Source organism: Saccopteryx leptura, chromosome 7, assembly GCF_036850995.1.
Source record: "Saccopteryx leptura isolate mSacLep1 chromosome 7, mSacLep1_pri_phased_curated, whole genome shotgun sequence".
NCBI lineage: Eukaryota > Metazoa > Chordata > Mammalia > Chiroptera > Emballonuridae > Saccopteryx > Saccopteryx leptura.
Genome location: NC_089509.1, coordinates 103,944,198 through 103,970,104, shown reverse-complemented (window position 1 = coordinate 103,970,104; position 25,907 = coordinate 103,944,198). Strand labels below are relative to the sequence as shown.

Below are 25,907 nucleotides of genomic sequence, written 5' to 3'. Positions count from 1 at the left end.
CTCAGCTCCACTCTCAGCACTCCGTCCACTCCCTGCCCCTAGGCCTCCCTGGGCCTGGCTCTCCCCTTCTGGCTCCCTTGCCTGAGCCGGCCCTGTCCACGACCCCATCCCCACCACACAGCCCCATGTGGCCCTGACCCACCGATGGCCATGTCCAGACTCCTGGGGGGGTTCCATGTGAGTGTGATCATCCTCCCGGTCACAGCTACCACCTGCGGGGCACCATCCGGGGGGCCTGGAACCACATCTGAAAGCCACAGGTCAAGCATCTGTTGGGTCCTTTAGATCCCACTGGTTCCACAGGGTCACCAAGCCTCAGGAGAGTGGGCTGGGGCTGGGGGCACAGCCACAGGGGCAGCGGCAAGGCCACAGGGCTCCCCAGGGAACCAAAGGAAGGGAGCTGGTGCAGAAGCCCCTTGTTCACCCAGCCCCCAGGGTAGGCCAGAGGCCAGGCTGCGCGCAGCTGGCCAGGAAGGCGCCTGCCTCACCTGTGACATAGAGGTGGGCGTAGCAGGCGGCCTTGCCCAGCTTGTTGGCGATGACGCTCTTGTAAACACCGGCATGCTGAGGTCCCACAGCGGGGAACACCAATCGATGGACATCCCTGTCTGGGGGTGGGGGGGGGGAGAGAGGGACAGTGACACTGGGCCTGAGCTGGGAGGATACTTTGAGGAGTGTGCCCATGCCACCCCAGACTTGGCTCTTCACCCCCACTCACTCAGGGAGGAGGCGAGGGGGAAAGGACAGGCAGACAAGCAAGAAGTGTGTCCGCTGTGTGACAAACCCTGGGTCCAGACGGCCAAGTCTACACCTGCAGCCCTGGCCTGTCCCTTGGCACTTCGCGCCCTGTAACTCGTAACTCGTCACCTTTCTTCCATGCCGTTCACCGCAGTTGACGGCCCCTCTTCTTTGCACCTCTGGTGGGGAGTCACACCCCTGTGTCAAAGTTCTAACAAGCCTTTGTTCCCAAGGCCCCTCTACAGCCACTGGTGGTCCCGTGCCAGCACAGACCCCGTGCACGCCCTCCACTAGTGCGGCCCACACTCAGCCAGCGGCACTGCATGTTGCCTGTCACCCTGGAAACCTTAAAGGCACCCGCTGCAGAGAGACAGCAGCCAGAGCCCTCAGACTAAACTCCCCTCCAGCCCCGTCTCCTGCTAGTCCCCCAGGGTCTGACCCTAACAAGCCAGCAGGTCCCAGAACAAGCACAGCAGTTCTATCTCAGGTCTTCTCTCACAAAATCCCTCCTTCTGGAACATTCTCCCCTTATTACGGCCTCCTTCTCTTTCAAGACACAGTTCAAGTGAGCACCGGCCTGGGAAGGCTCCTGTGCCGAGCGTGGGGGGCCCCCTCTGTGCCGCACCCCTGGTTCCCCCCAGCACCCCCCGCAGAGCCCGCTGCTTGCATGCAGTAAGTGCCAAACACACGTATCATAAGTTCCAATAAGGGTTGTCTGCTACGCCAGCTACTGGACATGCATTGTCCCTGTCCCCCCATGATCCTTTCAACAACCCTGCTGAATTATTCTCGTTTTGCCAGTGAAGTCAAGAGACACTAATGGACTTGTCCAAGGTCACACAGCTAATAAATGATGGAGCAATGGCTTGACCATGGTTCCCTCTGAGTTTGAAGCTCTTTCCCTACATGTGCTCTCTGGACGGTGATATGGGAGGCCCCTCCAGCGGGGACAGGAAAGGGAAGAGGTCTACACTGTCCTCCTTCATGTGAGGACCATTCCCAGACACCCCTCCCGTCTTAGAGCTTATCTCCGCATAGAACCGTCACCCACTCATTTCTCTCCCCCGACACTATTTATAGAGGAGGAGAGACCAACGGCTGCCACTGACCCCGGCCACAGACAGAAGAGACACCAGCTCAGATCTGAGGCGGACTCCCACCAGGGCCTCAAGCAGATGGAGAGATAAGGAGCCGTGGGCAGAGCAGACGACAGGCAGGGACAGAGGGGGAAGGCTCAGAGCCGCAGGGTGGCCCCCGAGATGGGGCACGGACGGTGGGGGGGGGTCATGGATAGGAGGTGGGAGCCAGAGACAGATGGTCCCTGCCTGCCTTCGAGCAAGTCCTTGATCCTCCGTTAGCCTCAGTTTCCCCATCTACAAACGGGAATAGCAGTCCCTGTCTCACAGGCCCATGGTAAGGAAGGTGAGATCATCCGTGTCAGCTAGCACTCAGAGCCTGGCGCACGGGAGACACAAGAAAGGTGAGCTCTGTCGCACTGCAGTTGTAAGAGGCGGCCACCGTGGGGCACAGGGTGGCACTGTCCGGCGGGCAGAGTAGTTCTTCCCGCAGGGGACTCAGATTCCTTCAAGGATGGAACTGAAATACACCCGTGAGACGTATCCTGGGCTGGAAGGACATGGTCCCCAATACACTCCTCAGTTCTCCTCCAGTTCCTGCTTTACTTGCTCCATTAATAGCCTTGGCCAATAACCCTTTCGGCGCCACACACTGCCCACACTGGCCATTTCACTGAAATGTCTCTGCTCTACCGATGAGAATGATGATGGTGGCAAGAACAGCAAGAGCAACGATCCTAAGAGTTAACCTGTACTGCCCACTTGCTATTTGCCAGGCCCTGCTCCAAGTGCTTCATATGTATTCACTGATTTCATTCGCATAACAAGCCAATTACGGATGAGGAAACTGAGGCCTAGAGGAGTTCAGTAACCTGACCACAGTCTGTAACAGGCTGTATTGCCTGTCTAGTAAGTTCTAATGGAGACACCGAGGCCCAGAGTAGCAACTCAGCAGATGGGTGCTGTGTGGGCTCCAGGCAGGAGGCAATGGCTGCATAGCTCCTCTGGGCTCCCCTCCCCCAGGCGCACCAGCCCTGACCAGACTAGAAGAGGAAAGCTTGAGGGGGAGGGGAGGGGAGGGGAGGGCACCGCAGGCGAACACCCCAGGGTCCCTTCCCAGACACGTACACTGCGTCATGCGCCGGTCGTCACTGCTCTGGATACGGTGACCATTGTGAAACCAGCTGATGGTGGGGTAGGGCAGGCCGGTCACCTGGCACTCCAGCATGGCCTCCTTGGCCAGGCCCACCTCCAGGTCCTGCAGGGGCCGCAGGAAGTCGGGCATGGAGAGCCGTTCCAGTTCGCCATGCTCTGGCTCCTCGGGGATGGACGGCATCTTCTCCAGCTTAGTGCTGTAAAAACCGCACAGCTGCCCAGAGGCCCAGAGCTTTGCCCCCTACCTCAGGCTGGGCTGGGGCTCCACAGAGGCAGCCCCAGCAGAACCGGGGGCCCCGGCAGTACCTGGGGCCCGTGGCGGCCGTTCGAGGCTCCTCCACGTAGAGCTGGGCCGAGCAGTGGGCCTGGCCGTGGGCATTGGTGGCGCTGACCGCATAGAGCCCCTCATCCTCACTGCCCACGTGGACGATGTGCAGCGAGTGTAGACCCCCGTCCTTCCACAGACGCAAGTTCTCACTCTCCTCCACGGGGCGGCCTGGGGGAAGGGAGGCAGGAAGCACAGCGGCCTCAGAGAGGGGGTTTCTGCTCTCCGGCTCCCGGAGGTCCCCTGACATCCGCAGGGCGGAGGGTCGTACCGAAGTGTGTCCAGGTCACGGAGGGGGGCGGCGTGCCGCTGATCTTGCAGTCGAAGCGGGCCGTGCGACCTTCCAGGATCTCCACGTCCTCCAGCAGCCGCGTGAACAGCGGAGCCAGCGAGGGCCGCACAGTCAGCCGGGCGCTGCAGGTCAGCTCATCTAGGGGGAGGGTCAGCACGGGGGCGAGAATGGCTACGGAATCCCGGGCACCCCAACCCCGAGGCCCTGCCCTCATGCTGGGCAGGAAAGGGTTGCTGGGCCAGGAGCTGGAGCCCGGGCAGAGCCCAGCAAGGCCCCGCCAGCACCAGAGTTAGGCAGTAGGCAAGATCCAAAGACTGTGTCTTCTTGGGGGGGGGGGGGTCGGCAAGGGTGGTAGCAGGCTGCTATGGTGGCCATGGTCCACGATAGGGACCCAGGGCTCCGGCCCGGCTCTGCCCTCCTCAGCTCACCTCGCCCATCTCGGATGGTGCTCAGCTCAGCACGAAAGAGGGGCCTAGAAGCCAAGCCCCTTCCCTCCCCTGCACCCCCTTTTCCCCTCCCCTAAACTTCCCCTCTGCACCCGGGTTGTGCCCACACTCCCTCCCCCCAACTCCCGAACCAGAGCATGCACCCTTTTGCTCCACTCTGTGGCCATAACAGCACGGAATGCTGACCTGGTCCATCCCTGCCTACAAAGTCCCTCCAGTGTCACCTTAAGTGCTCATTACGGCAACCTGGGGAAGCATTGTCTCCACTCTTCAAACAAGGCCCAGGACCAGGTCAGAGATGTCATTCATAATAAGAATGGCTGACATTTATTAGGTGGCACCCTTCACCAGGCGCTGTGCTTTGTTCTTTACATTCATTATCTCATTAATCCTGCCGATCCCCGAGCTAGGCATTATCAGGGTCCTTTTTAACAGATGAATGGCCCAAGCTCAGAGAGATGAAGTGACCTGTCCAAAGTCACGTGGCTGGTATGTGCCAGGGAGAGAATTGGAACCTGGGTCCAGGTCTGCCTGCCTGCCCTCAGCGGACAGGCTCCTAACAGGAACAGCAGCCAGCACTGCAGGTGCTGCCCCAAGCGCTGATTTTACTGAGGCGGGCGTACCGCTCCATCTCCCACCCCCTCTCTTCCCCCGGAGATGGAGCCCATCTTATTCTGCACGCAGCTCCCTCACCTCCGGTCCCCTCCCTCCAGCTCCTGGGCACCCAAGGCAGCTGCAGCCCTGGGACCCAAGCGGGCAATTACCTTTGGCCGTGCTGAGCTTGCAGGTGTAGACACCACTGTCGTCCTCATGCACCGAGGTGAGCAGAAGCTTGCACTTCCGGCCGTCAAAATGCATCTTGCATTTGAGCAGCGCGGGCTGCAGCAGGCGGCCGCGGCACAGCCAGTCCACCTCCACGTCGGCAGGACCCGCCACCAGGCACTCAAACAGCGCCATTTCCCCGGCCCCCACGTCCACGTCCTGCAGGGGGGCCAGCACGGCCAGGGACCGGCTCTCAGGGTGTGCTGGGGGCAGCGGCCACCGAGGGCACACGTGGAGCAGAGACACAAGGGGTGAGGGACACACACACGCACACAAAGAAAGACAGACAGACACAGAGAGAGAAATGCATTTTGTTCCTTTGGAGACAGAGGGAAAGCCCGCCCGCCTGGCTGGCCAGGACAGCAAGGAGGTCCCAGGCCTGGCTTCAGGATGGCACCACCAGCTGGGCCAGAGAGGGGAAGCTCAGGGGACGTGGAAGGAGTCGAGGACGGGGAAACTGAGGGCCACGTAGGGGCAGAGACGGCGGCAGAAAAAAACCAACACAGCACACCAGCTGGGTACAAACTGGACTTTATTTGAACTGAGAAACAAGTATTTCTGAATATCTCCACACCCTCTACAGTAGGTCCCTACTCCTGTGCCAGGTCCCTAATCCTTCCCTTGTTCCCAGACAGAGCCTCCTGAGATCTGACAGTAAAAGAGGGAGCCGCAGGTGGGCCCTACACCCGCCATGGCCAGGACTCGGCCAGGCCCCTCCTCAGTGCCGGGCCCGCGGCCTCTGGCTTTTGGTCTCTTGTGAAACAGAGTGCTGTGCCCCTCGAGACTCGTCTCCGGAATGGTCAGTGCTCTGCGTCCCTGTTCAGGAGCCCCCTGTCAACAGCCTCCTGCCCTCTGGCCCCTCCACCTGACGGATGCCATGCCCTGCCTCTCCCCCTCGACTTTGCCCACGCCAGCTCGGAGGCAGCCTTCCCTGACTGTCACAGACACACAGACAGACAAACGGATAGACAGACAGGGCCTGCAGCAGCGGTAGCACATGCGCTCGCTGGGTGCTCCCCTGCGGGGAGAGACTGGGAGGGGGTCTTGATACCCCTCATGGCCACCCGTTCCTGGCACTCAGTCCACATGTGGGCTCCCGCCTGCCCAGCCATACGTCCACTTGGGAGGGAGGGTCCACAGGGGCCCATGGCTATCCCAGGATGCTGCACGGGGAGGGGAGGGGGAGAGGGGGGAGGGGAGGCTGGAACAGGGTCCAGGCCGGCAGGAGGCAGAGAAACACAGCGAGGTCCGAGAGGTGCCTGAGACAGGGGCGCGGCTCGGAGGGCAGCCGGGGGGAGCGCAGGCGGCCCCCTGAGCTCACTCGCCTGTGTACAGACAAAAACCTCAGTCAGCAAGCGGCAGGTTAGTGCAGCACACGCACACACAGGCACGCACGCAGCCTGGCTAGGTCCCCCTGCACGGACAGCTGCCTCTCAAACCGCCACGGTGGCACTGCCACATTCATTGCCCCAAGAGCAGCCCTGGGATGGGGGTGGGCAGCCAGCCAGAGGCCGGGTCTCTGGGTTTCCTGGGCAGTTAGAGGCCCTCGGAGAAGCATTCACAAGTGTCGGGAGCACCCCAAAACCTGAGGGGTGTCGGGAAGAATCCCGAAGAGAGAGAAGCACCGAGACACGAGTTAACACAGAGAAGCATGACAGCCAGACCCTGACGGAGAAGGAGCAGGCCGGGGAACGGGGGCCGAGCTGCGGGGCTGGGGGCTGGGGGGTGAGCAGGGAAGAGTTCAGAGACTGAGGGCAAGGCAACCCCAGGAGCAGGGGTTACAGAGGCAGGGAACGGAGAGGGGTGGGGCCGGTGGAGGTGACAGAGGCAGGGAACGGAGAGGGGTGGGGCCCGGCGGAGGTGACAGAGGCAGGGAACTGAGAGGGGTGGGGCCCGGCAGAGGTGACAGAGGCAGGGAACGGAGAGGGGTGGGGCCCGGCGGAGGTGACAGAGGCAGGGAACGGAGAGGGGTGGGGCCCGGCAGAGGTGACAGAGGCAGGGAACTGAGAGGGGTGGGGCCTGGCGGAGGTGACAGAGGCAGGGAACTGAGAGGGGTGGGGCCCGGCGGAGGTGACAGAGGCAGGGAACGGAGAGGGGTGGGGCCCGGCGGAGGTGACAGAGGCAGGGAACTGAGAGGGGTGGGGCCCGGCGGAGGTGACAGAGGCAGGGAACTGAGAGGGGTGGGGCCCGGCGGAGGTGACAGAGGCAGGGAACGGAGAGGGGTGGGGCCTGGCGGAGGTGACAGAGGCAGGGAACTGAGAGGGGTGGGGCCCGGCGGAGGTGACAGAGGCAGGGAACGGAGAGGGGTGGGGCCCGGCGGAGGTGACAGAGGCAGGGAACTGAGAGGGGTGGGGCCCGGCAGAGGTGACAGAGGCAGGGAACTGAGAGGGGTGGGGCCCGGCGGAGGTGACAGAGGCAGGGAACGGAGAGGGGTGGGGCCCGGCGGAGGTGACAGAGGCAGGGAACTGAGAGGAGTGGGGCCCGGCGGAGGTGACAGAGGCAGGGAACTGAGAGGGGTGGGGCCTGGCGGAGGTGACAGAGGCAGGGAACTGAGAGGGGTGGGGCCCGGCGGAGGTGACAGAGGCAGGGAACTGAGAGGGGTGGGGCCTGGCGGAGGTGACAGAGGCAGGGAACTGAGAGGGGTGGGGCCTGGCGGAGGTGACAGAGGCAGGGAACTGAGAGGGGTGGGGCCTGGCGGAGGTGACAGAGGCAGGGAACTGAGAGGGGTGGGGCCGGGCGGAGGTGACAGAGGCAGGGAACTGAGAGGGGTGGGGCCTGGCGGAGGTGACAGAGGCAGGGAACTGAGAGGGGTGGGGCCTGGCGGAGGTGACAGAGGCAGGGAACTGAGAGGGGTGGGGCCTGGCGGAGGTGACAGAGGCAGGGAACGGAGAGGGGTGGGGCCTGGCGGAGGTGACAGAGGCAGGGAACTGAGAGGGGTGGGGCCCGGCAGAGGTGACAGAGGCAGGGAACGGAGAGGGGTGGGGCCTGGCGGAGGTGACAGAGGCAGGGAACTGAGAGGGGTGGGGCCTGGCGGAGGTGACAGAGGCAGGGAACTGAGAGGGGTGGGGCCTGCAGAGGTGACAGAGGCAGGGAACGGAGAGGGGTGGGGCCTGGCGGAGGTGACAGAGGCAGGGAACTGAGAGGGGTGGGGCCTGGCGGAGGTGACAGAGGCAGGGAACTGAGAGGGGTGGGGCCTGCAGAGGTGACAGAGGCAGGGAACTGAGAGGGGTGGGGCCTGCAGAGGTGACAGAGGCAGGGAACGGAGAGGGGTGGGGCCCAGCGGAGGTGACATGACCTCAGGGTCCAGGCTCCAGCAGGGGTCTGGGGGGATCCTGGGAGCGCTCAGCGCTGGCCTCCACCAGGAAGGGAGGGACAGTGGCTGAATGCGGAGCTGAGGAGGGGTCCCCAGCCCTGAACTGCCCACGGGGAAAGAGGTGAGAGGTGGGGCAAGTGGCCAGTCCTTGGAAGGAGAAGCCCCTGAGGGCAGCCTGGCTGGGGCCCGCCGTCCTGATGCCTGAGAGGCGCCCGACCCGCACGCTCGGCTCTGGGACCCCGACTCTTCACGTTTCACAGCTCTGCTCACCCTGGCACCCTGGGGTCCCTGTGATGCTCCAGACCCGAGCCACCCCAAGGGCCCCTCCGAACGGGTCCAACGATCTGACACTCCCACTGCCACCCCCAATCACAACAGATTCTGCACAGGAATGAGATGGACAGGGGGCCACAAGGCAGTAGGAGAGGGGGGCGTGGGTGTGAGGGGAGGGCCTGGGAAAGGCAAGGCGACAGAGGTCGAGAAAAGTGTCGGGAGAGAAAGGCCGGTGGCAGCAAGCAAGGCCTCTGGCGGGTGTCGGGGGCGGGCAGGACTGAGCCTGGGATGGCAGTACTGTACATGGTAAGCTGAGCACTGAGCAATCTGCTGTGTGGCCTGGGCAAGTCACTGCCCCTCTCTGGACCCCGTACTCAACTGCAATAGAAGCAGCTAAACGTGGGGACTTGTAAGGCCTTGGCAGTTCTGGCATCCCAGCACTGAGGTTGTGTGAGAGCTGGCAGCTGGGCAAGAACAAGGCCGGGGCCAGGTCGGGGCCAGGTCGGGCGTTCACGCAGAGAGTGAGGGACTCACCTCGGACCTCCAGGCGGGCCTCACACTGCCGGGCGCCGTACTCGTTCACCGCTTTGCAGGTGTAGAAGCCGGCGTCCCCCCGCTCGGCAGCCAGGATCCGCAGCCGGCACAGCCCGCCCTCGGCCTCCTCCGCGAAGCGCCGCTGGTCGGGGCGCACGGGCTGGCGGTTTCTCAGCCTGTTAGAGGGGCGAGAGCTCAGTGCCGGGGCCCGGGGGCCTCACCTGCACATGCAGGGCAGTGGGCGTCCAGAGCCAAGCTGGCCTCTCCTCCCCCGCTCGTCGTTTGTCCCCTCTCCGTGTCCGTCCCAGTGACCGTGGGCGCCCCCTGGTTACAGGCTAGGTTTTCACCCGGACTCTGCCACCCCCCTCTCCCCCAGGAACTTCCAGACCGTGTCTGCCCACCTGCCTCTCTCCTTTCTGGGAACCTAACTGCCCTGAAGAGGAGTGCCAAGCTGTGGGGCTCTTACTAGCTCATGCATTTCCTCCTGTCTTATTTTTATGTTCTTACAATGAACTGATAGCTTCCCTCCTCCCCAAAAGACACATGGGACAACTTACATTGTGAAGAAATCACACCGGGGACCAGACAATCAGTTAAAAATGAAAAATAGAACCAAAACCAATGGAAAAAAAAAATCCCAAGCGAACTAATCAAAGCTCCAGGCACCCGGGATGGAGCCCGGCAGACGAGGCCTGCATGGACCTCTGGGCTCCAGCAGCTCAGAACAAATGATTCCATCTGGGCTCCAAAGAGCACCCGGCTGCCTATTGTCAGTGGGCTGGGGTGGGGGTGGGCAGCCTCCCCAGGGGTGAGGGGGCTCCAGGCTGTTCATCCCAAGCCAACAGACAGGAGACCATTTGTTACCAAACTCCTCCCTCCTCCTCCAAGGAAGCCCAGATTGAGCCCTGGACCCCAGGCGGGGGCATGGGCAGGCTGGGGGTGTGTGTGGCACCACTGTACCTAGCGTGTGGCCCCTTGCAGACCACGGGGATTCCGCTGAGGGTCCATTCCCCTCTGCCCAGAGCCAGGGCCAAGCCTGGTGTGGGAGGAGTTGGCAGGTAATGGTTAGTGGCTGCTACTCACCAGGAGACCACCGGCTTGGGCTCCCCCTGCACGCGGATGCTCATGGTGACATCTTGGCCTTCTCTTACTGACTGGTCCATAAGGGAGACCTGAAGGGGACTCCAAAGTGTCAGGGCCCAGCTTCAGCTCCTGGAAGACGGGGGATCTAGAACAGAGCCTCTTCCCCCGGGGCTGACTGAGGCTGGCTCCGAGTAAAAGGGGTGCCTGGGGCCGAGCTCCAGGTGGGGCTGGAGCCCAGTGTGGCCCAAGAACAAGGGGCCGCACGAAGGAAGGGAGCCGAGACCGATCTCAGGAGTCTGACCTTGAAGGTGGGGGGCGCCTTGGAGCCCGCGTCTGAGGAGCGGCGGCTCCGGCTGGGACTGAGCTTCATGGCGGGGCTGTGGGGCCAGGCCTCCCCGGGCTCCGGGAACTCCTCTGGGGGGCTCAGGTACTCCTCGTCAGAGGTGATGGGGCTGCTGAGAGGGGATGTGGACCCACCTGGAGGACAGACAACGGCACACAGAGAGATGCCAGGAGGGAAAGGGGGGCAGAGAGACTGAGAACCGGACAGATCGGCCTGGGGGTCAAGGACCTGATAAGGTCTGGAATGTGCAGAGCCTGGGAGGTGACACGGTTCCCGCAGGCTGGCCCAGTCCTGACTTCACTTCCTGGGGCTCCCGCTTGCTTGCTGCGCGACCTTAGCAGGTACTGCCCATCCCTGAGTCCCCGAATGCTGCTCTGCCACACTCTCCCAGCACTGACCCGGCAGAGCCTCCTGAGTGGAGGAACCGTGGGGTACAGCCTGGGGCCAGGGATTATTCTGGCAGCCCAGGGGCTGCTCCCGGGCCCTGTGGGAGGCTTGGAACTCCCCTGGAGCCCAGAACCCACATTCCCGGCACAGAGCTGCAGGCTCCTAACGCAGGTGGTTCATGTCTCGGGACTCCAGAGTGGCACAATCAGGACACCCGTTTCTTGGGTGAGCTGGGCCTGTGCAGAGGAACACACACCTCAGACAAGCCCCGTCGTGACCTCAGTGCCAGGGCCAATGAGGTGGCACTGTCCAGCCTGCCCTTCCCCCTCTCCCTTCTCAGCTTCCTGCCCCAGATACCCCAGGGGCACCTGTTGGCCCCAGCCCTCAAACATGGACCCCAAAATGCGCAGGGGATGAGAAAGAGTTCGAATCAGCCACACAGAAAGGTGGCTCAGCCTGGGGAAGAGGAGGGGGCACCAGCGTGTCTTTGGGGGAGGGGTGTCCCCAGGGCCTTGACGCCCTCCCCTGCAACTGGCCAGGGGCCCAGCCTCACTGAGCTGGCTTCTAGCCGACTGCCAAATACAGACATGAATCTGCCACAGCCCCCTAGCCCCTCCTCCTGGCTCCCCCACCTCAAGCCCCTTCGGCCCAGCCCCCCGGGGCTGCACCCCAACTCACCTCGAGACTCTGCACGTGAACCCCAGCCCGCGCCTGTCCCGAAGGCTCTGCCCTGGCACCAGGCCCTTCCGCTGCCTGCCCACCGCCCACCCCGCCAGGCTCCCCAGAGAGCAAGAGCCCAGCCTGCCCAGCCCCACTGCTCGCTGACCCTGCTGAGGCTCCGCAGGCACGAGGCCCGGGGGGAGGGGAAGGCGGAGGTGGGGGCTGGCTGGTGGGGAGAGGCTGGGTGGCAGGCCGGCAGCTGGCTGGGGAGGTGGTGCCTGCTGAGACCACAGGCAGCCCGGCCCGGGAGTGGAGGGGGAGGAGAGGGGAGGGGCGGAGTGCAGCCGGCTGTATTTAGCCGCCCTGCTCACTCCCAGGCAGCGGGGTCTGCCTTTTCTCTCCTTACAGCTTCTGGACCCTGACAAGCACGAGGTCCCTTCAGTGGCACCTCGATGCAAAGTGCCAGAGCCTTGGTCCCAGAAGAAGAAGGGGGTAGCATGGCACTGCAGCATCCGAGATGCCTGCCCTGACCCACTTGTTTCGATGGGTCCACTAAAGGAGGCACGGAAGGCAAAGAGCCCCTATAATGCCCTCTGCTCTGACCAAACCACCCAAATGCCACCAAGCCTCAGAAACCACCAAGCCAGGCCACTGTCTCTTCTGGTGCTGAGAATCAGAGCTGTCAGGACCTTCGGCCTCCTGCCCGGAGAAGACCCCCCCGCCCCCGCCATCCCCCTGCCACCTGAGTGGGCCCACACCTTGGCTTCTCTCTCCTGCCACAGCAGGTGTGCCCCGCAGCTGCGGCAGGGCACTGGGCCTGCGCCCAACATCCTTGGACAGGCGCTACCGCTTGGCAATGGCCCCTCACCCCATCAGCCCCACCAGGGCCCACAGTCAGGAGCCAGGGGCTGCTCCCCCCAGTCACCACATCTGTATTGGGGCTCTGGAAGGAGCCTGAAGACAGCGGGAGAGTAGGGGAGCTGTTGAGAGGTCACATGGCCTTCTCCCTCCTCCTATCACCCTTGCTCAGGGCCACATTCCCAAGCTATGACCTGTGTTTCCCATCATTGCCAGTGAAGGGGGGGGACTGGCAGAGGAGGGGGGCTCCCCATTCAGGCTGGCTGTCTTGACATGGGGGTGGGGAAGGAAGTCAAAATGGCCACTTGGTGAGCATCCGCTCAGGGCTTGCCATTAGCTGATGCGGAGATCACAGGCCTAGCTCCCGGGGGCAGGCGCCCCTTCCCTCTGTGAATCCTGGTGACCTCCTGAGTCACCTCCAGGTTGGACAGTGCTGAGGCCACTCATGGCCCAGGGAGGGAGAGCAGAGATTAGAGCAGATGGACAAAGTTTTCAGGGATCCTCAGAGACCCCTGGTGGTGGCGACGAGCAGAGCACCCTGGGACATCCAGTGCCCAAACTAGCTAGAGTCCTTCAGGCCCCTCAAAGGGGGTTGTCAGCGCAGCCTAGGCAGCAGGCTCAGGCTGCCGAGGGGGCCGAACTAGGCTTCTCTGAAACAAAGCCAAGACCCTCGCCCCTCTGTACCCCCAAAACTGTGTGATCAAGGAGGCTGATCTCTGTCTCTGGGTCCTGGAGCCTCTGGGTTTCCACACCAGGTTCTGGTGGCACCCCACTTTTGCACTGGCCCCACTGCCGAAACCCTGCTTGGAGCCAGTCCCTACATCCCAGCCTGCTCCGCCCACAAGGCCAGCTCTCACTGTGGGGAACATAGTTACACCAGCCAGGGAGGAGGCAGCACCCGCCCCCCCAGTATGTCCAACATGTAGGTGCTGCCCTTACTCACCCCCCCACTGCACAACGCTGATTCTGCGCACCTGTCTGGCCTTTCAACACTGCTCCCAGGTCAGACTCACTTCATGAAAGAAAGTACCGGCAGTGGGGAGCTCACAAGTCGGGGAGCCCTCCCTCCCTGGACTAGTGCATCCAGCTCAGTAGCAGTCCCAGCACCCTGTGAGGTATTCTCACAATAGCTACAGTCACAGCCACCTATATGAAAGCGTCATATGAGGCCCTCTCCATCAGGGCTTCTCAGAATGGTCCTTGACCCACCCACATCAGGACCAGCTGGGAGCCTGCCATGAAAAACTAAGACTTCCTGAGACCGAGGTCAGGAAACTGCATTTTCAAAAGCCCCCAGTAGATTTTCATGCACGTGAAAGTGAGGGACCGATATGAACCTCACATGAGGAGGACAAAACTGACATGATCTTCACATGAGGAGGGAGACAACCGTAAAGGTGGTCTCACTGAGACCCCTCTCACTCAGCCCCCAAACTTCAGAGCAGGGCTCTGAGCCTCAGAGGTCTGACTCCACCGCCCATGTGCTTCCTGCTGTACCACCTGGCCTCCATGCACAAGGGCCCCCACTCTACGGCAGCGGTTCTCAAATTCACCATTCACCAGAATCACCAGGAAGCCTCCTCTCCTAAAGACACAGATTCCTGAGACCCACCCCGAGTCTCTGCATCTCGAACACATTCCCAGGGAGATGCTCATGCTCATGCTCCTGCTCTGGGGACCACACTTTGAGGACCACTGCTCTGTGGTCTGTGGCCTCCTCTGTCTCCCAACATCCACCCTTAGGAAGATCCTCGTGACGCTTTGTAGATGCGTGTCTCGCCCAGCTTCTGCGTGCTACCCAGGTTGTTCCAGGGGCTTGCAAAGTCACGGGACTCTCTAGCCCGCACTGCCAGCTCACACACCGCTCCTGACTGTCCAAGAGGGCCTCAAGGTATGGCTGCAAGAGCTAAGAGTAGCCAAAGCCTGGCCATCACCTCAGGAGCCTTCTGGCTGTCAGGAATGACAAGCCAGATACACAGACGACTGTAATAGCAACCAAGAAGGAGGTGACAAGAGAACGGAAGATAAGGCCACAGGAGACAGCAGGACTTGACTTTTGGCTCAAGGAAGAAGCGGGAACTGAGGATAGGAATAGTATTAGAATTAAAAGTTTAGTTTAAGCAGAAAAAAAGCAATCCTGGAAGAGGAAACCACATAAGCAAATAAATGTTCAGGGGCAGAAAGCGTGTGCAAAGAACTGTAGCTCAATCCCTCTGGCTATAGAACTAGGTAAAGAAACGGGACGTGACCATGTGAAAGCAGGTTCCTCCCACCGCCTCAGCTGCTTCCAGCCCACCGCTGCAGATCATCTGCGGGTCCAGATGGGGGAGGCCAGCTTCTAGAGCGTGGCCCTCACTCGGACAGCTAAGGGAGCTCCTAGGGGTGTCTGAGGCAGGGAGTCATGTGCTGAAGGTGAATAGCTTTGCATGTGTGGCCAGGCCGTTCACAGCCGGCTGTCCACCCATACTGCTTCCGTGGGTTCACCCAGAGGTGATTTCCTTCAGTGCCTGCTGGGATAATCCCACCAGGGAAGTGAGGGACATGGCGGAGAGCGGTGCTGAGAATGCTCCAGTTTTGGTTTAAGAACGGACAAGGAAGAAGAGAGCATTTCACATGGTCAGCCCGGCCTCGGCATGGAAATGGTTCATTTCCTACATATGCTTATTTGGGATTGCTCCATGTTGGATGAAGCGCTGGCACCCACAGTAAATTAGGGTCCCCATGCTTCTGACAGGCTGTGCGTGATGACCCCCATTCTGAGGTAGCAGCCCTGGGGGACACCCAGTGGAGGTAGACCCCTTCTGGGAGACAGACGTGGGGAGGGAGGGCTGAGTCTAGTCAAGGCCCCACACTGCTCTTCTAGACGCTGTCCAAATCCCACCACGTACGGACAACGGGGCCATGTGGCAGTCCCAGATCCCCTCACAGGCACCCACTGGCTTCACAAGCGAGAGCCGGCCAGGGCCAGGAGGAGGAGGGGGCAGACAACAGTACTCGAACTTCCTTCCTTTCTATTCATGACCTCCACGATCCACCTTTTTTCTGTTGTGATAGTGTCATCATACAGATGGGATCAACATGAGCTTTGATAAGCCATCCTCTGGCCCAAATGTCCTTAGCTAAATCTCCAGCTCTACCGAGTCTCACAAATCATACTGAGGAAGCAGCCCAGGGGCTATAATGATCCTTGCTAAACACACAAGGACTCCGGAGCCAGCTAAAGTAAAGTAAAGAGGCAAGGTCTCCACTGGAAAATTCCAGAACCTTGGGCTCAAATATATGAGACCTGTGCTTGAGGGGAAGACTGAAGGCAGCAGGCTGGAAGTCCCCAGCACATGGAGCCACCCACATCCACCTTCCTCCTGACCAGAGCTCCTGGTGGAGAGTGAGCCAATTGTGCAGCACACCAGCAGGCAGGGAAAGGAAGCGAGGCCACACCCACAAGGGGCGGGGTTGTTGAGAGAAAGGAGAGAAAACCCTGAGTTTGACCCACCCACAGAGGATATCCGCAGTCTGTCCCTGTCCCCACCCCCACCCCCTGAGCTCATGAACACAATTCTATCTGAACCTGAACCTCTTCAAAGTAAAAGGGACAGTATGGTGCAGTGGTTAAGAGTGCAGACTTGGGAGATGCAGGAACAAGGCTTCAAATCACCACCCAGCTTCCCACGGGCCCTATGCTCCTACAGCTGAGCAAATAGGGTAACCACGAGCCACTAAGACTATTTAAATGTACATTAATTAAAATAAAATGAAAAATTCAGCTCTTTGGTCACACTAGCCACATTTCAAATGCTCAATAGCCACATGTGGGTGGTGGCTACCATACTGGACCGTCCACATATATGTACATACTATTTCTATCATCACAGGAAGTTCTATTGATCGGTGCTCCTCTGGAGCAATACGCTAAAGCTTTCCAAGTCTCAGTTTTCTGATCTATAACATGAGCACAATAATAGAACCTTACAGGGTGGTTAAAATGTGATCACCCAATCAACACAGGGCCTGGTACATACGAGGCGCTCAGGAAATGCTAACTAGTCATGCCATTTTCATCTGCCTTCGCCCTAAGTTTATTTGTGTTAGAAATGAGTACTTCAATCACCTGTTGCTTACAGCACTCGTAGGCAGATTACAGATGGTAAGTAAAGGTACTGGCCTTGAGCTAGTTCCGCATCACTTTATTCACATTTCATCTTCCCGTCAGCAAACTGGGAATGTCACAACCTGTCATGTCCTTCCAAAGGATGTACAGTTGATCCTGAATGACAAGGGTTTGAACTGCAATGGTCCCTGACACATGGATTCTTTCCAATGGATCCAAGCAGTTCAAACCTATGTTGTTCAAGGGTCAACTGGCGGTTGGGAGTCTGGCTACGTGGAGGGCCAACTAAGTTATCTGTGGATTTTCAACTGCAACGGCGGCAGGTGCCCCCAACGCCCGCAGTGCTCAAGGGTCGACTGTATATGGTGTGATGTAGCTCACGTAAGGAAAGAGATGTGACAGGGTTTGGAAAAAAGTATACAGCACTCTCCAAACACACGAAACTGTTTAGAGGGATATAGCACTTGGCACCCAGTTGGTACTCAATAAATGCCTGCGTGATGGATGTGAGCAGCTGCAAAACTGCTTAGCCTCCGATGAGCACACCTCTCACTCCATCCAATTCCTGCCCCAATAGACACGCTCCCTCCGGGAGCTCAGCTCTGGGTCTCAGCAGTGATTGGGCGGGGTGGGGCAGGGTGGGAGGGATCCGGGGCCGGGAGGGGGCTGCCAAGCTGGTGAGGACAGGCCGTGCCCCCTCAAACTTCAGCACCGGGAAGTTACATTCTCTGGTTACCAATTCCCTGTTCTTGTGGTTCCCAATCAGGAATTCAGATCTGTGGGCCCCCCAAAGCACATCCTGTTGGGGTGGGCACCCTAAGAGGGCATTGGGTGGCCAGCCTTGGTTACCAAATGGGGTGGTGAGGAGCAAGAAAAGGAGGTGGTTCCACCAGGCCTCTCCCCACAAGACACTCCATACTCCCTCCCTCATCCTACCCCACCCACAGCTGTACAGCCACATCCCAAACGCCCTTCCCTAGCCCCACCCCCTTGCTCCTTACAAACCTCAAGCCTGGGACCCCAGCCTTTGCCAAATGTCTGTGCCACCCACTGGTTCCACCCATTCCTGTTGCTCTCCCAGTCCACTGGCCTCCATCCAACCGCTTTGGACCAAACAGAGCCTTGTAGGGTAAGAAAGTCCGCTTCCTTCACGAGAGCTGAGTCTGGGCCCACGTGTCGGCTCCTCAAGTCCTGGAGCCCCAGAGATGGGGAGCTGGCCTGACCATTAGGAGCTGTCCTCTGGGTGCGAGCCCTGACTGCCCAGGGTAGAGGAGGCACTCAGATGCTGTGCCAGGCGGGGAAATGTGGGGGGGCGGAGGACTCGGGGTTGTGGGCCTGGCAAGAGGGCGGAGGAGACCCTAAGGCGCAAACAGAATGAAGAAAAGGAAGAAAAGGAAAAGCCAGCCTCCCGAAGCCTTGAAGCATGGTGGAAACCTGAGCTTCTTTGTACAACAGTGCCACTTAATAATGCTAACTACTAACATTTGTCTATAGCTTTACAGTTCATAAAGCTTGTTCACACATTTGCTTTCTTTCCTGTGAATAGTGTAATTATCTCCGGTTTACAAATGAGGGAACCATAACGCAGGGAGGTTCAGCAGGCAAAGACAGAACTCCCAGTCAAGTGTGGACAGCTGCCTTGCCCCAAGCCTGCTCCCGAACCTTAAAAGGCTCCCAAATGGCACCGAGCCAGAATTGGGGCACACCGCCCCCCCCCCAACTCAGTCCTTGCCAAACCTCAGAGGAGGCCAGGTATTGACCGAAGTCCTGGAAGCAGGCCTGGCCCGCTAAGGGGAGCTGGGAGCTGAGTCAGAAGGCAGATCCCAGAGGGGATGGAAGGAGGGAAGCTCGCAGTGCAGGAACGGGTACGATTCATCGAGGTGGTAGGGGCCAGGGAAGGAGACAGCCTAAAACCTCAGCTCCTGGGAAGCGTCAGTCAGCTACGACCTCCGGTTCTGCAAAGCCAGCCGGGCGCAACCAGAAGGACCTAACGCAGGATGTGGACTCAGGTCAGATACCACCAAGAAGTCCCTACCTGGGAAGGGGCTGAGGCTCTACCATCCCATCACCTGCAGGGCTGAGGGACAGAACAGCATGTGCTGCTCCCCCTCCTGGCATGCCCAGCCCCTCCCGCTGCCGGGCTAAACCCCAGCCTCCTTCAGGGCCACGGCGTCTCTCAATACAGTATCCCACACGCTGACTGACAGCCCGACTATTCTAGGTGCAGGATTCATCTGCCCTGCAGGTTCCTCCGACCTAAGGCCTCCGATGGAGGCTCAAAACCCAGCGGTAATCTCCTGGAGGGCTGAGTCTGCATCTTTTCCTTCTGGAAGGCCCCTTTCTCAGCCTCATCGCCCCCGCCCACTGCCCAGGGTCAGCACATACTCAGTCCCAGCAGCCTGAATGAGTTGAAGTGACCACACACATGGACACCAGTCCAACCCTACCTTGAACCCGAAAGAAACTGGACTAAAACCCAAGGGAAGTAGTCCGACACCAAGTGAAGACTTCCATAAAAACAGAAAACAAGGCCGGCTCAGCCACCGCCACCTCCCAAGAGGCAGTCTCAGCTGCACAATCTTTAGAGCTCTGGGTCCAGCGGAAGAAGCAAGGGAGCGAGGGAAGCACTTAAAAGCATCTCTCTTCACAGCGGCAGAGGGACTGTTCTGGAGAGGAAATGACCTCAGAAAGTTCCTGATGGCTTTTAAACCCTTTGAGCCAGAGGTTTTCTTTTCTCAGAAACTCAGAGATAATTTGCTTTCCCCACGGGGCCCTGTTCAGGGAACTGCCTTGAAAGGATGGCATTTAAGAGGATGTCTAAAGACAAATTCAGTGACTTCAGGAATTGGCCAGCCTGGTGTGTGCCTTGGGAACCCGGCCTCTGTCCTGAGGCAAAGGCCATTTAAAACGCTTCCATCAGCCTGACCAGGCGGTGGCACAGTGGATAGAGCGTCGGACTGGGATGCGGAGGATCCAGGTTCGTGACCCCGAGGTCGCCAGCTTGAGCGCAGGCTCATCTGGTTTGAGCAAAAGCTCACCAGCTTGAACCTAGGTCGCTGGCTTGAGCAAGGGGTTACTCGGTCTGCTGAAGGCCCACAGTCAAGGCACATATGAGAAAACAATCAATGAAAAACTAAGGTGTCACAAAGAAAAACTAATGATTGATACTTCTCATCTCTCTCTGTTCCGGTCTGTCTGTCCCTATCTATCCCTCTCTCTGAATCTCTTTGTAAAAAAAAAAAAAAAAAAATGCTTCCACTAGAGCAGCAAACAAAGAGAAGGGACTGTGCACGCCGGTTGAGAGCCGAGCTCTATGGGCTGCAAGTGAGAAGGGGCCCACAGGGAAGGGGCGCTGTTCACCCCACCCAGCCCAAGGGCCCACAGGCTCCCTACCAGGTCTCACGGCCAGTATGGCGGCGCAGCTGGCCTGGCCCAGCTCATTGGTGGCGACAGCCACATAGTTCCCAGCATCAGCCGTCCGGGCCTCCTGGAGCAGCAGTGTGTGCCGCTCACCCTCAGCCCGGATGAGAAGATGACCATCACTACGCAGCATGGACCCATCCTTCTGCCACGACACTGTAGGGAAGCAGATGGGAGATCGAATCGCCATGGCCCACAGGGGTCCACTGGGACACATCTCCCGCCACCCCACACACCCTACACAGGACCCAAACCACTCCTCTCTCCACCCCAGGGAATTCAGAGGACTCCTCTCACTCACAGAAACCCAGGCTGCCCTCCCCTCTCTCAGGGGATTCTGGGAAAGTCCTAACACACAAACAGGAGTCAGGCCAGCCCCACGAGGTGGCTGATCTCCCCTCCTCCCCCACCCCTCCCTGTCTCAGCCTTAGCTGGGCCGCAGCTCGAAGGCTCACCTTGGGGAGGGGGGTTGGCGGTGATGATACACTTGAGCAGCACATCTGACCCTGGGGCCACCACTGCATCCTGCAGGGGGATCTCAAACACCGGGGCTTCCAGGGGCTCTTCTCCGGCAGACACATACGAGTCATCTGAAGACTCTGCCAACACAGGCGACAGGGTAAAGGGACATGATTCCTATGCGGGTGACTCAGGGGGAGAGGCGTGATGGCAGCCCCATATCTTGGAAGTCCAAACCCAAGAGAAGGGTTTCTAGAAGGTGTGGGCTGGGGAACAAAAGGTGTCTCTCCTAAATGGCCTGAGAGAGGGAAGAAAGGAAGACAGAAGGGGAGTTCTCAAGCTGAACAAGGCAGCAAGGACTCTACATTAGTTCAGCTGTTCTTCAACCTCAGCCACAGTGTTGTTTCTGGGGGAAGGCAGGATTGACGCTGTGTCCTTACACAGATCAGGGGTCAGGGATGGTAGATCAGACCCTATGCAAGGCACTCTGAGGGGCACAAGATATTACAAGCTTCCATACAGACAGAAGACAAGCTACTAGCAACCTGAGACCTAAGCAGTTATAGCGGTGTCACAGGGCAACAAGTGGTATACTGTCATATTAGAAATGCTGCCTGGTTCAAAAGGGGGGGTGGCAGGTGGGTCCTATAGCCATCTGAGAGGCCCCGTGAAAACCAGCTTTGATTTTTGTCCATTCATCAAACAATAACACTGCACTAATTGCATACTAAGCTCTGTTTGGTACCAGGGATGCAACAGGAAATAAGATGTGGTCCCTGCTTACAAGATGCTTATATACACAGAGATCTCACTGGGTACTTTTGAATTCTGACGTTCTATGAGCTAGCTAAATCACAGGTCCAATACAGCAGTGAGAATCCCAATTATGTTGTCTTCTAGCTACATACACTTGGGCAAATTATTGATAGATAACCTCTCTGCACCTCAGTTTTGTTATCTGTATGATGGAGCTAATAAATAACACCCAACATATTGCAAAGCTAGCATACAGATTAAGTTCAAGTAACACCCCCTAAGTGTCCAATTAACACAATGCCTGGGCCATGGTTGTGTGTATGCAATAATGATGGCTACTAGAACCATGGACAGAGGCCTAATTAATTATCTCTAAAGGTTTCAAGGTGGTAATTTTTTTTTTTTTTTGTATTTTTTCTTAAGCTGGAAACGGGGATAGTCAGACAGACTCCTGCATGTGCCCGATGGGGATCCACCCGGCATGCCCACCAGGGGCTACACTTTTCCCACCAGGGGGCGATGCTCTGCCCCTCCCGGGCTTTGCTCTGCTGCAACCAGAGCCACTCTAGCGCCTGGGGCAGAGGCCAAGGAGCCATCCCCAGCACCCGGGCCATCTTTGCTCCAATGGAGCCTTGGCTGCGGGAGGGGAAGAGAGAGACAGAGAGGAGGGGGGGGTGGAGAAGCAGATGGGCGCTTCTCCTGTGTGCCCTGGCCGGGAATCGAACCCAGGACTTCTGCACGCCAGGCCAACGCTCTACCACTGAGCCAACCAGCCAGGGCCTGAAGGTGGTAATATTTAAATGAAAAATAAAGTAATTCTGCTGGGAAAAATAATACAGGGTGGTAAGTGCAATGAAAAAGACATGCACAGGGTCTCCTGGGAGAGTGAGTAGGGGCTTCTGGCCTGGGGAAGAAGCAGGGGGCAGGATTAGGAGGCTCCTTCTGCCTCAGTCCAGGAGTGGGCCCCACGCTGATGTACAGGATGAGCAGTTAGAGGCAGGGGCAGGCTGGCTATCAGCCATCCCTCACAGGAAGATTGGGAGACCACACACAGGCGGGCATGTGACCAGTCAGCTCCATGCAGGGACTCAAGGATGGGAGGGAAGAGGCTAGAAGGGGAGGCTGGGTCAGATCTTAGTGGCCACAGATGGGTCAGGGGATGGTGCCAGGAAGGGGAGTTGGATGGGGAGATGAGAGTTGGCTGATCCAAAGCTTGCCTGCAACAGGGGCTTAACCAATTATTAAGACAGGCTTCCATCTCTTCCCCTCATGAGGGTGGCGTGTGAAAGAGCTCATTAGATTTCTACCAGTGCATTCTATCACAATTAGGACCTTGACTCACAGACCAGCAGGCCACTAGACCCGGGGGGTGGGAGTGGGGTGGGGTGAGGGTGTCTATGGCAGGCATCTAGGCACCAGGTTTTTGCTCACACCTCGGCTCCATAAACACACACACACACTGCCTCACCAGCAGAAAGGTTTTAGCACATCAACCCTCACAACCCTTCGCTCAGACATGACTTTGGGTCCATGTCTTTCCAGGAAACCATACCCTGGCAACTTCCTAGAAGCCCTGCTCTCCCCAAACGCCCCCTCCCCCAGGTCTCAGCACCTTCTTGGTGTTTCCAGAGGCCTTACCGAGCTCAGGCGAGGTCGGCCGGACCCTACGACCTCTGCCCTGGCTACGAGTCCCTCGGCGGTCCCAGGCCCCCCAGGGACCATCTTCCTCCGGTCCTCTGCGCAGCCTCTTCTCTGCCTCAGGCCCCGCCCTGTTCTTCTCCAAGGTCTGGGGCACGGCAGCGCCCTCCGGGCCTGGCGTGGCCCAAGGCAGGAAACGCACAGCTGGTGCCTGTGCCGGGGGCTCCCGCTTCCGACCCGGTGGGGCTTTCGTCCTGGCCTCGGGGGAATCGGCTGGGGCAGGGGGCGGCACGGGGCTCCGGCTCTCCTGGATGGTTCTGCCCCGGGTCAGCGGGAACTGGTCCCGGCGCCTAACCTCCTGCTGCGGGCCTTCCCCCAGCTCTGTCCTGCCTGCCGGCCCACGGCTCCGGGGCCTCGTCGGCTCGTCCCCGGGCCTCCCCACGACGCTCGGAGGTGGCGGCTGGGCGGCGGCGGGGCTCATGGCGCGCGGGGTTTTGGGGGTGGAGGGCTGGGAGAAGAGCGGGGGCTCGCCGGGCTCTCGAGGGGACGGGGCGCGCTGCAGCGTGGCGCGCAGGGACTCGTGCGAGCGCACCAGCTCCTCGCGCGACGTGGAGCGGCGGATGCGGCCCAGCTCCTGGGCAAAGCGCAGCTCGAGGTCGGAGGCCGGGCTGCGCTGGCGCGTGCGCTCGTCCAGCGAGGCCGCCTTCTGCTGGAACAGGCGGCGCCGCTCGGCCACACTTCCCGCCGGCGCTCGCAGCTCCTCCTGGGAGGCCTCGGGCGAGCCCCATGGAGCGCCCCCCTGGGACTTGGGTTGTTCCAGAGAGCGGGCCTTGCGCAGGGGCACCCAGGGCCGTAGGGGCGCCGGCGGCGAGTCGCTGCGCTCCAGGCTGCGTCGTCGCTCCTCAAAGAACTGCAGCTTGTCCAGGATGCGGGAGCTGGCGCGCACCAGGCGCGGCGAGCGGCCCAGCGCGGACTGGCGGCCGGAGGCCTCGCTCAGTGGCGTCTGCGGCCGGGACTCCGCCGTGCCTGCTAGCGAGGGCCCCGACGGCTTGGCCTTCTTCCCTCGCTTCTCTTCTGCGGTGGTGTCTTCGGGCAGCACTGGCTCCTGAGTGCGCCGGTGGGGCGGCGTGGGGTTGGCCGGGGGCTGTGCGCTGGGCCCTGGCGGGGGCCGCTTACCCACCCGAGGGGACGGTGGGGGCAGCAGTGCGGATTTGGAGGGAGGCGGTAGGGCCGGGCGACGTGGGGCTTCGCTGGCCGGTTGAGGCTGAAGGTCCGGCTCCTCCCTGTGCAGTCCGCTCTGAGGGACACTGCTGCGGAACCGAGACGAAGAGGGGTAGAAGATTCAGGGAGCCTCCCCTCCTCGACCCTCAGATCGTGACAGGAGTTGGCGGTGGGGCATGCTGGGAAGGCTTGGGGGTGACATGGGCCAGACCTCCACCCCCTCCCCCCAAAGAGGAAGGCACAGCCAGAGCAGGTGCTGGGGAGAGGTGGCGGCTCTGGCACCAGAAGATTGGGCTAGTGACTGGGTCCAGGTACAGACTCAGCGCCAGAGGCTCTGGCCAGCCCCCTCCCCCCAGCCCCAGAAGCTGGGAAACAGCAGAAACAAAACTGAGCGGTGAGAGAAAAGAATGAGGCTTAGGACCCAAAGGATGAAGTGGTGAGGGAAGGCAGAGGGGTTGGATGGAGAGGGGCCCTCTCAGGAATGCAGCCTCACACTCATCCCTGCCCCCAGCTGGCCGCCACAGCCCTGCCCATCCTCAGCAGGATGTACCCCCTTCACAGCAGCTCCGAAAGAACAGGCACAAGCCTGAGTCTCCCTTCCAGGGGCAATGCCCCATCCCTGAGGTTACTTAATACCAACTCAGACCTGAGTCCAGTACTTATAGGATACAGCAGGTGATAGCTGGGGTCCCTGGAGACTAGGATACCCAGGTTCCCATTCTGTTTAATAAATTTGCCCCCAGTATGGGCCTTTGACTTTGTCCTGCTCCTGGGAAAGCTACCTGAGTCCTCGGAACTCCCCAGAGAAGCACCGAAGCTCCCCCAAGGGGTATGCTCAGAAATAACTCAGCTCAGAAATAACAACTGCGTGGGCCTGAACTGGGAGCGCAGAAGAGGAGACGGGAAGGAGCTCATCAGCCCAGAGTACTTTTCTCACCTACAGAGCCTTGAGGTCCAAGAGCTGGGCCTCAGTTTCCCCCATCTGGACCCTTGGGGAGCACACCAAACATACAGAGTAGCAAGAAAAGGAATCTGAGATGTTCGCATCACATCTGACACATCAGAGCTTAATAAAAAGTTATGAAATGGCTCGCTGAGTGCTTATTGTGTGCCAGGAAAATACTAAATGCTTTAAATGCACTGAGTCATTTAATCCTCACAACAATCCTTTGAGATAGAAACTGTTATTAGGCCCATTTGCAGATGGAGAAACTGAGACTTAAAGAGGTAAAAGCACCTTTACCTAGGAAATGGTGCTAGGGTTGAAACCCAGGGAGTCTGACTCCTGAGCCCTTGTTCCTTCCAAAATGTCTGGGATTCTGGGTGCACAGAAGGGAGGATAAATAGAGCACCAGCCACAAAGAGAAGTTCTGGGAATGCCTGAGTGTAAGGATGTTTTAGACTGCCTGGGTCAGCCAACTCCACTGCAGACCTCCCCCTCTCGTGGGGTTGGGGTGGGGTGGTGGTGATAGTAACCCATAGCCACTGGCAGAGAGGCACTCTACTCTGGGCGAGGGACAGCAGAGGCCCTGAGGAATGGCCTCTTGAAACTGGGTGAGGCATGGAGAGAAATCGGGACAGCAGAGGAGGCCTCTTGCTGGCAGTTTCGTGCTCCAAGCCAGCCTCTGTACCACAGACATCACTAAGGAAATGGGTTCCCCTGAAGTTGCCATAGCAACCCTAGGCTCTGGCTAGGGCCTGGCAAAGACAAGCAGGGAAGGAAAAGGCAAGTCTAGGGCACAGGAGCACCTGGTTAATACCAACCAGATAAAGCAAGGGAGCCTCCCTTGCCCCTGCCCCTGCCCAGACCTCTCCCTGGCCCACCACTAGCCACTCCAACCCCCTTCCTCAAACCAGGCCCTTCCTTTCCTTCCATGATGATCCCTCCCCCATACACCCACACCCACCCATCACACATCAGGCTCCCCTGTCAGCTACCCAAGTGCCCCCCAATACCTTTATCATCAGTCATTTCCCTCTTCTCCCATAGCATTTCCTCC

The 25,907-nt window shown here is 59.5% G+C and overlaps 1 protein-coding gene across 8 annotated transcripts in view; it reads right to left on the bottom strand.

Annotated features, from left to right (window-relative positions):
* Positions 1 to 25,907, bottom strand: part of SPEG (striated muscle enriched protein kinase) — a 58,954-nt gene that overhangs the window by 20,942 nt on the left and 12,105 nt on the right. For 5 of the 8 annotated variants that reach the window (XM_066346388.1, XM_066346379.1, XM_066346382.1 and 2 more), the window contains 12 exons: positions 22,687 to 23,996; positions 20,289 to 20,432; positions 19,807 to 19,989; positions 10,359 to 10,534; positions 10,058 to 10,146; positions 8,975 to 9,150; positions 4,797 to 5,057; positions 3,566 to 3,724; positions 3,276 to 3,465; positions 2,943 to 3,166; positions 489 to 608; positions 143 to 247 (listed from right to left, as the gene is read on the bottom strand). In XM_066346388.1, the coding sequence (XP_066202485.1) occupies positions 143 to 247; positions 489 to 608; positions 2,943 to 3,166; positions 3,276 to 3,465; positions 3,566 to 3,724; positions 4,797 to 5,057; positions 8,975 to 9,150; positions 10,058 to 10,146; positions 10,359 to 10,534; positions 19,807 to 19,989; positions 20,289 to 20,432; positions 22,687 to 23,996 (3,137 nt within the window). Of the gene's footprint in view, positions 1 to 142; positions 248 to 488; positions 609 to 2,942; positions 3,167 to 3,275; positions 3,466 to 3,565; positions 3,725 to 4,796; positions 5,058 to 5,378; positions 6,180 to 8,974; positions 9,151 to 10,057; positions 10,147 to 10,358; positions 10,535 to 11,465; positions 11,687 to 19,806; positions 19,990 to 20,288; positions 20,433 to 22,686; positions 23,997 to 25,907 lie in introns of those variants that run through there. The other 3 variants (XM_066346385.1, XM_066346386.1, XM_066346387.1) reach the window with 3 other exon arrangements.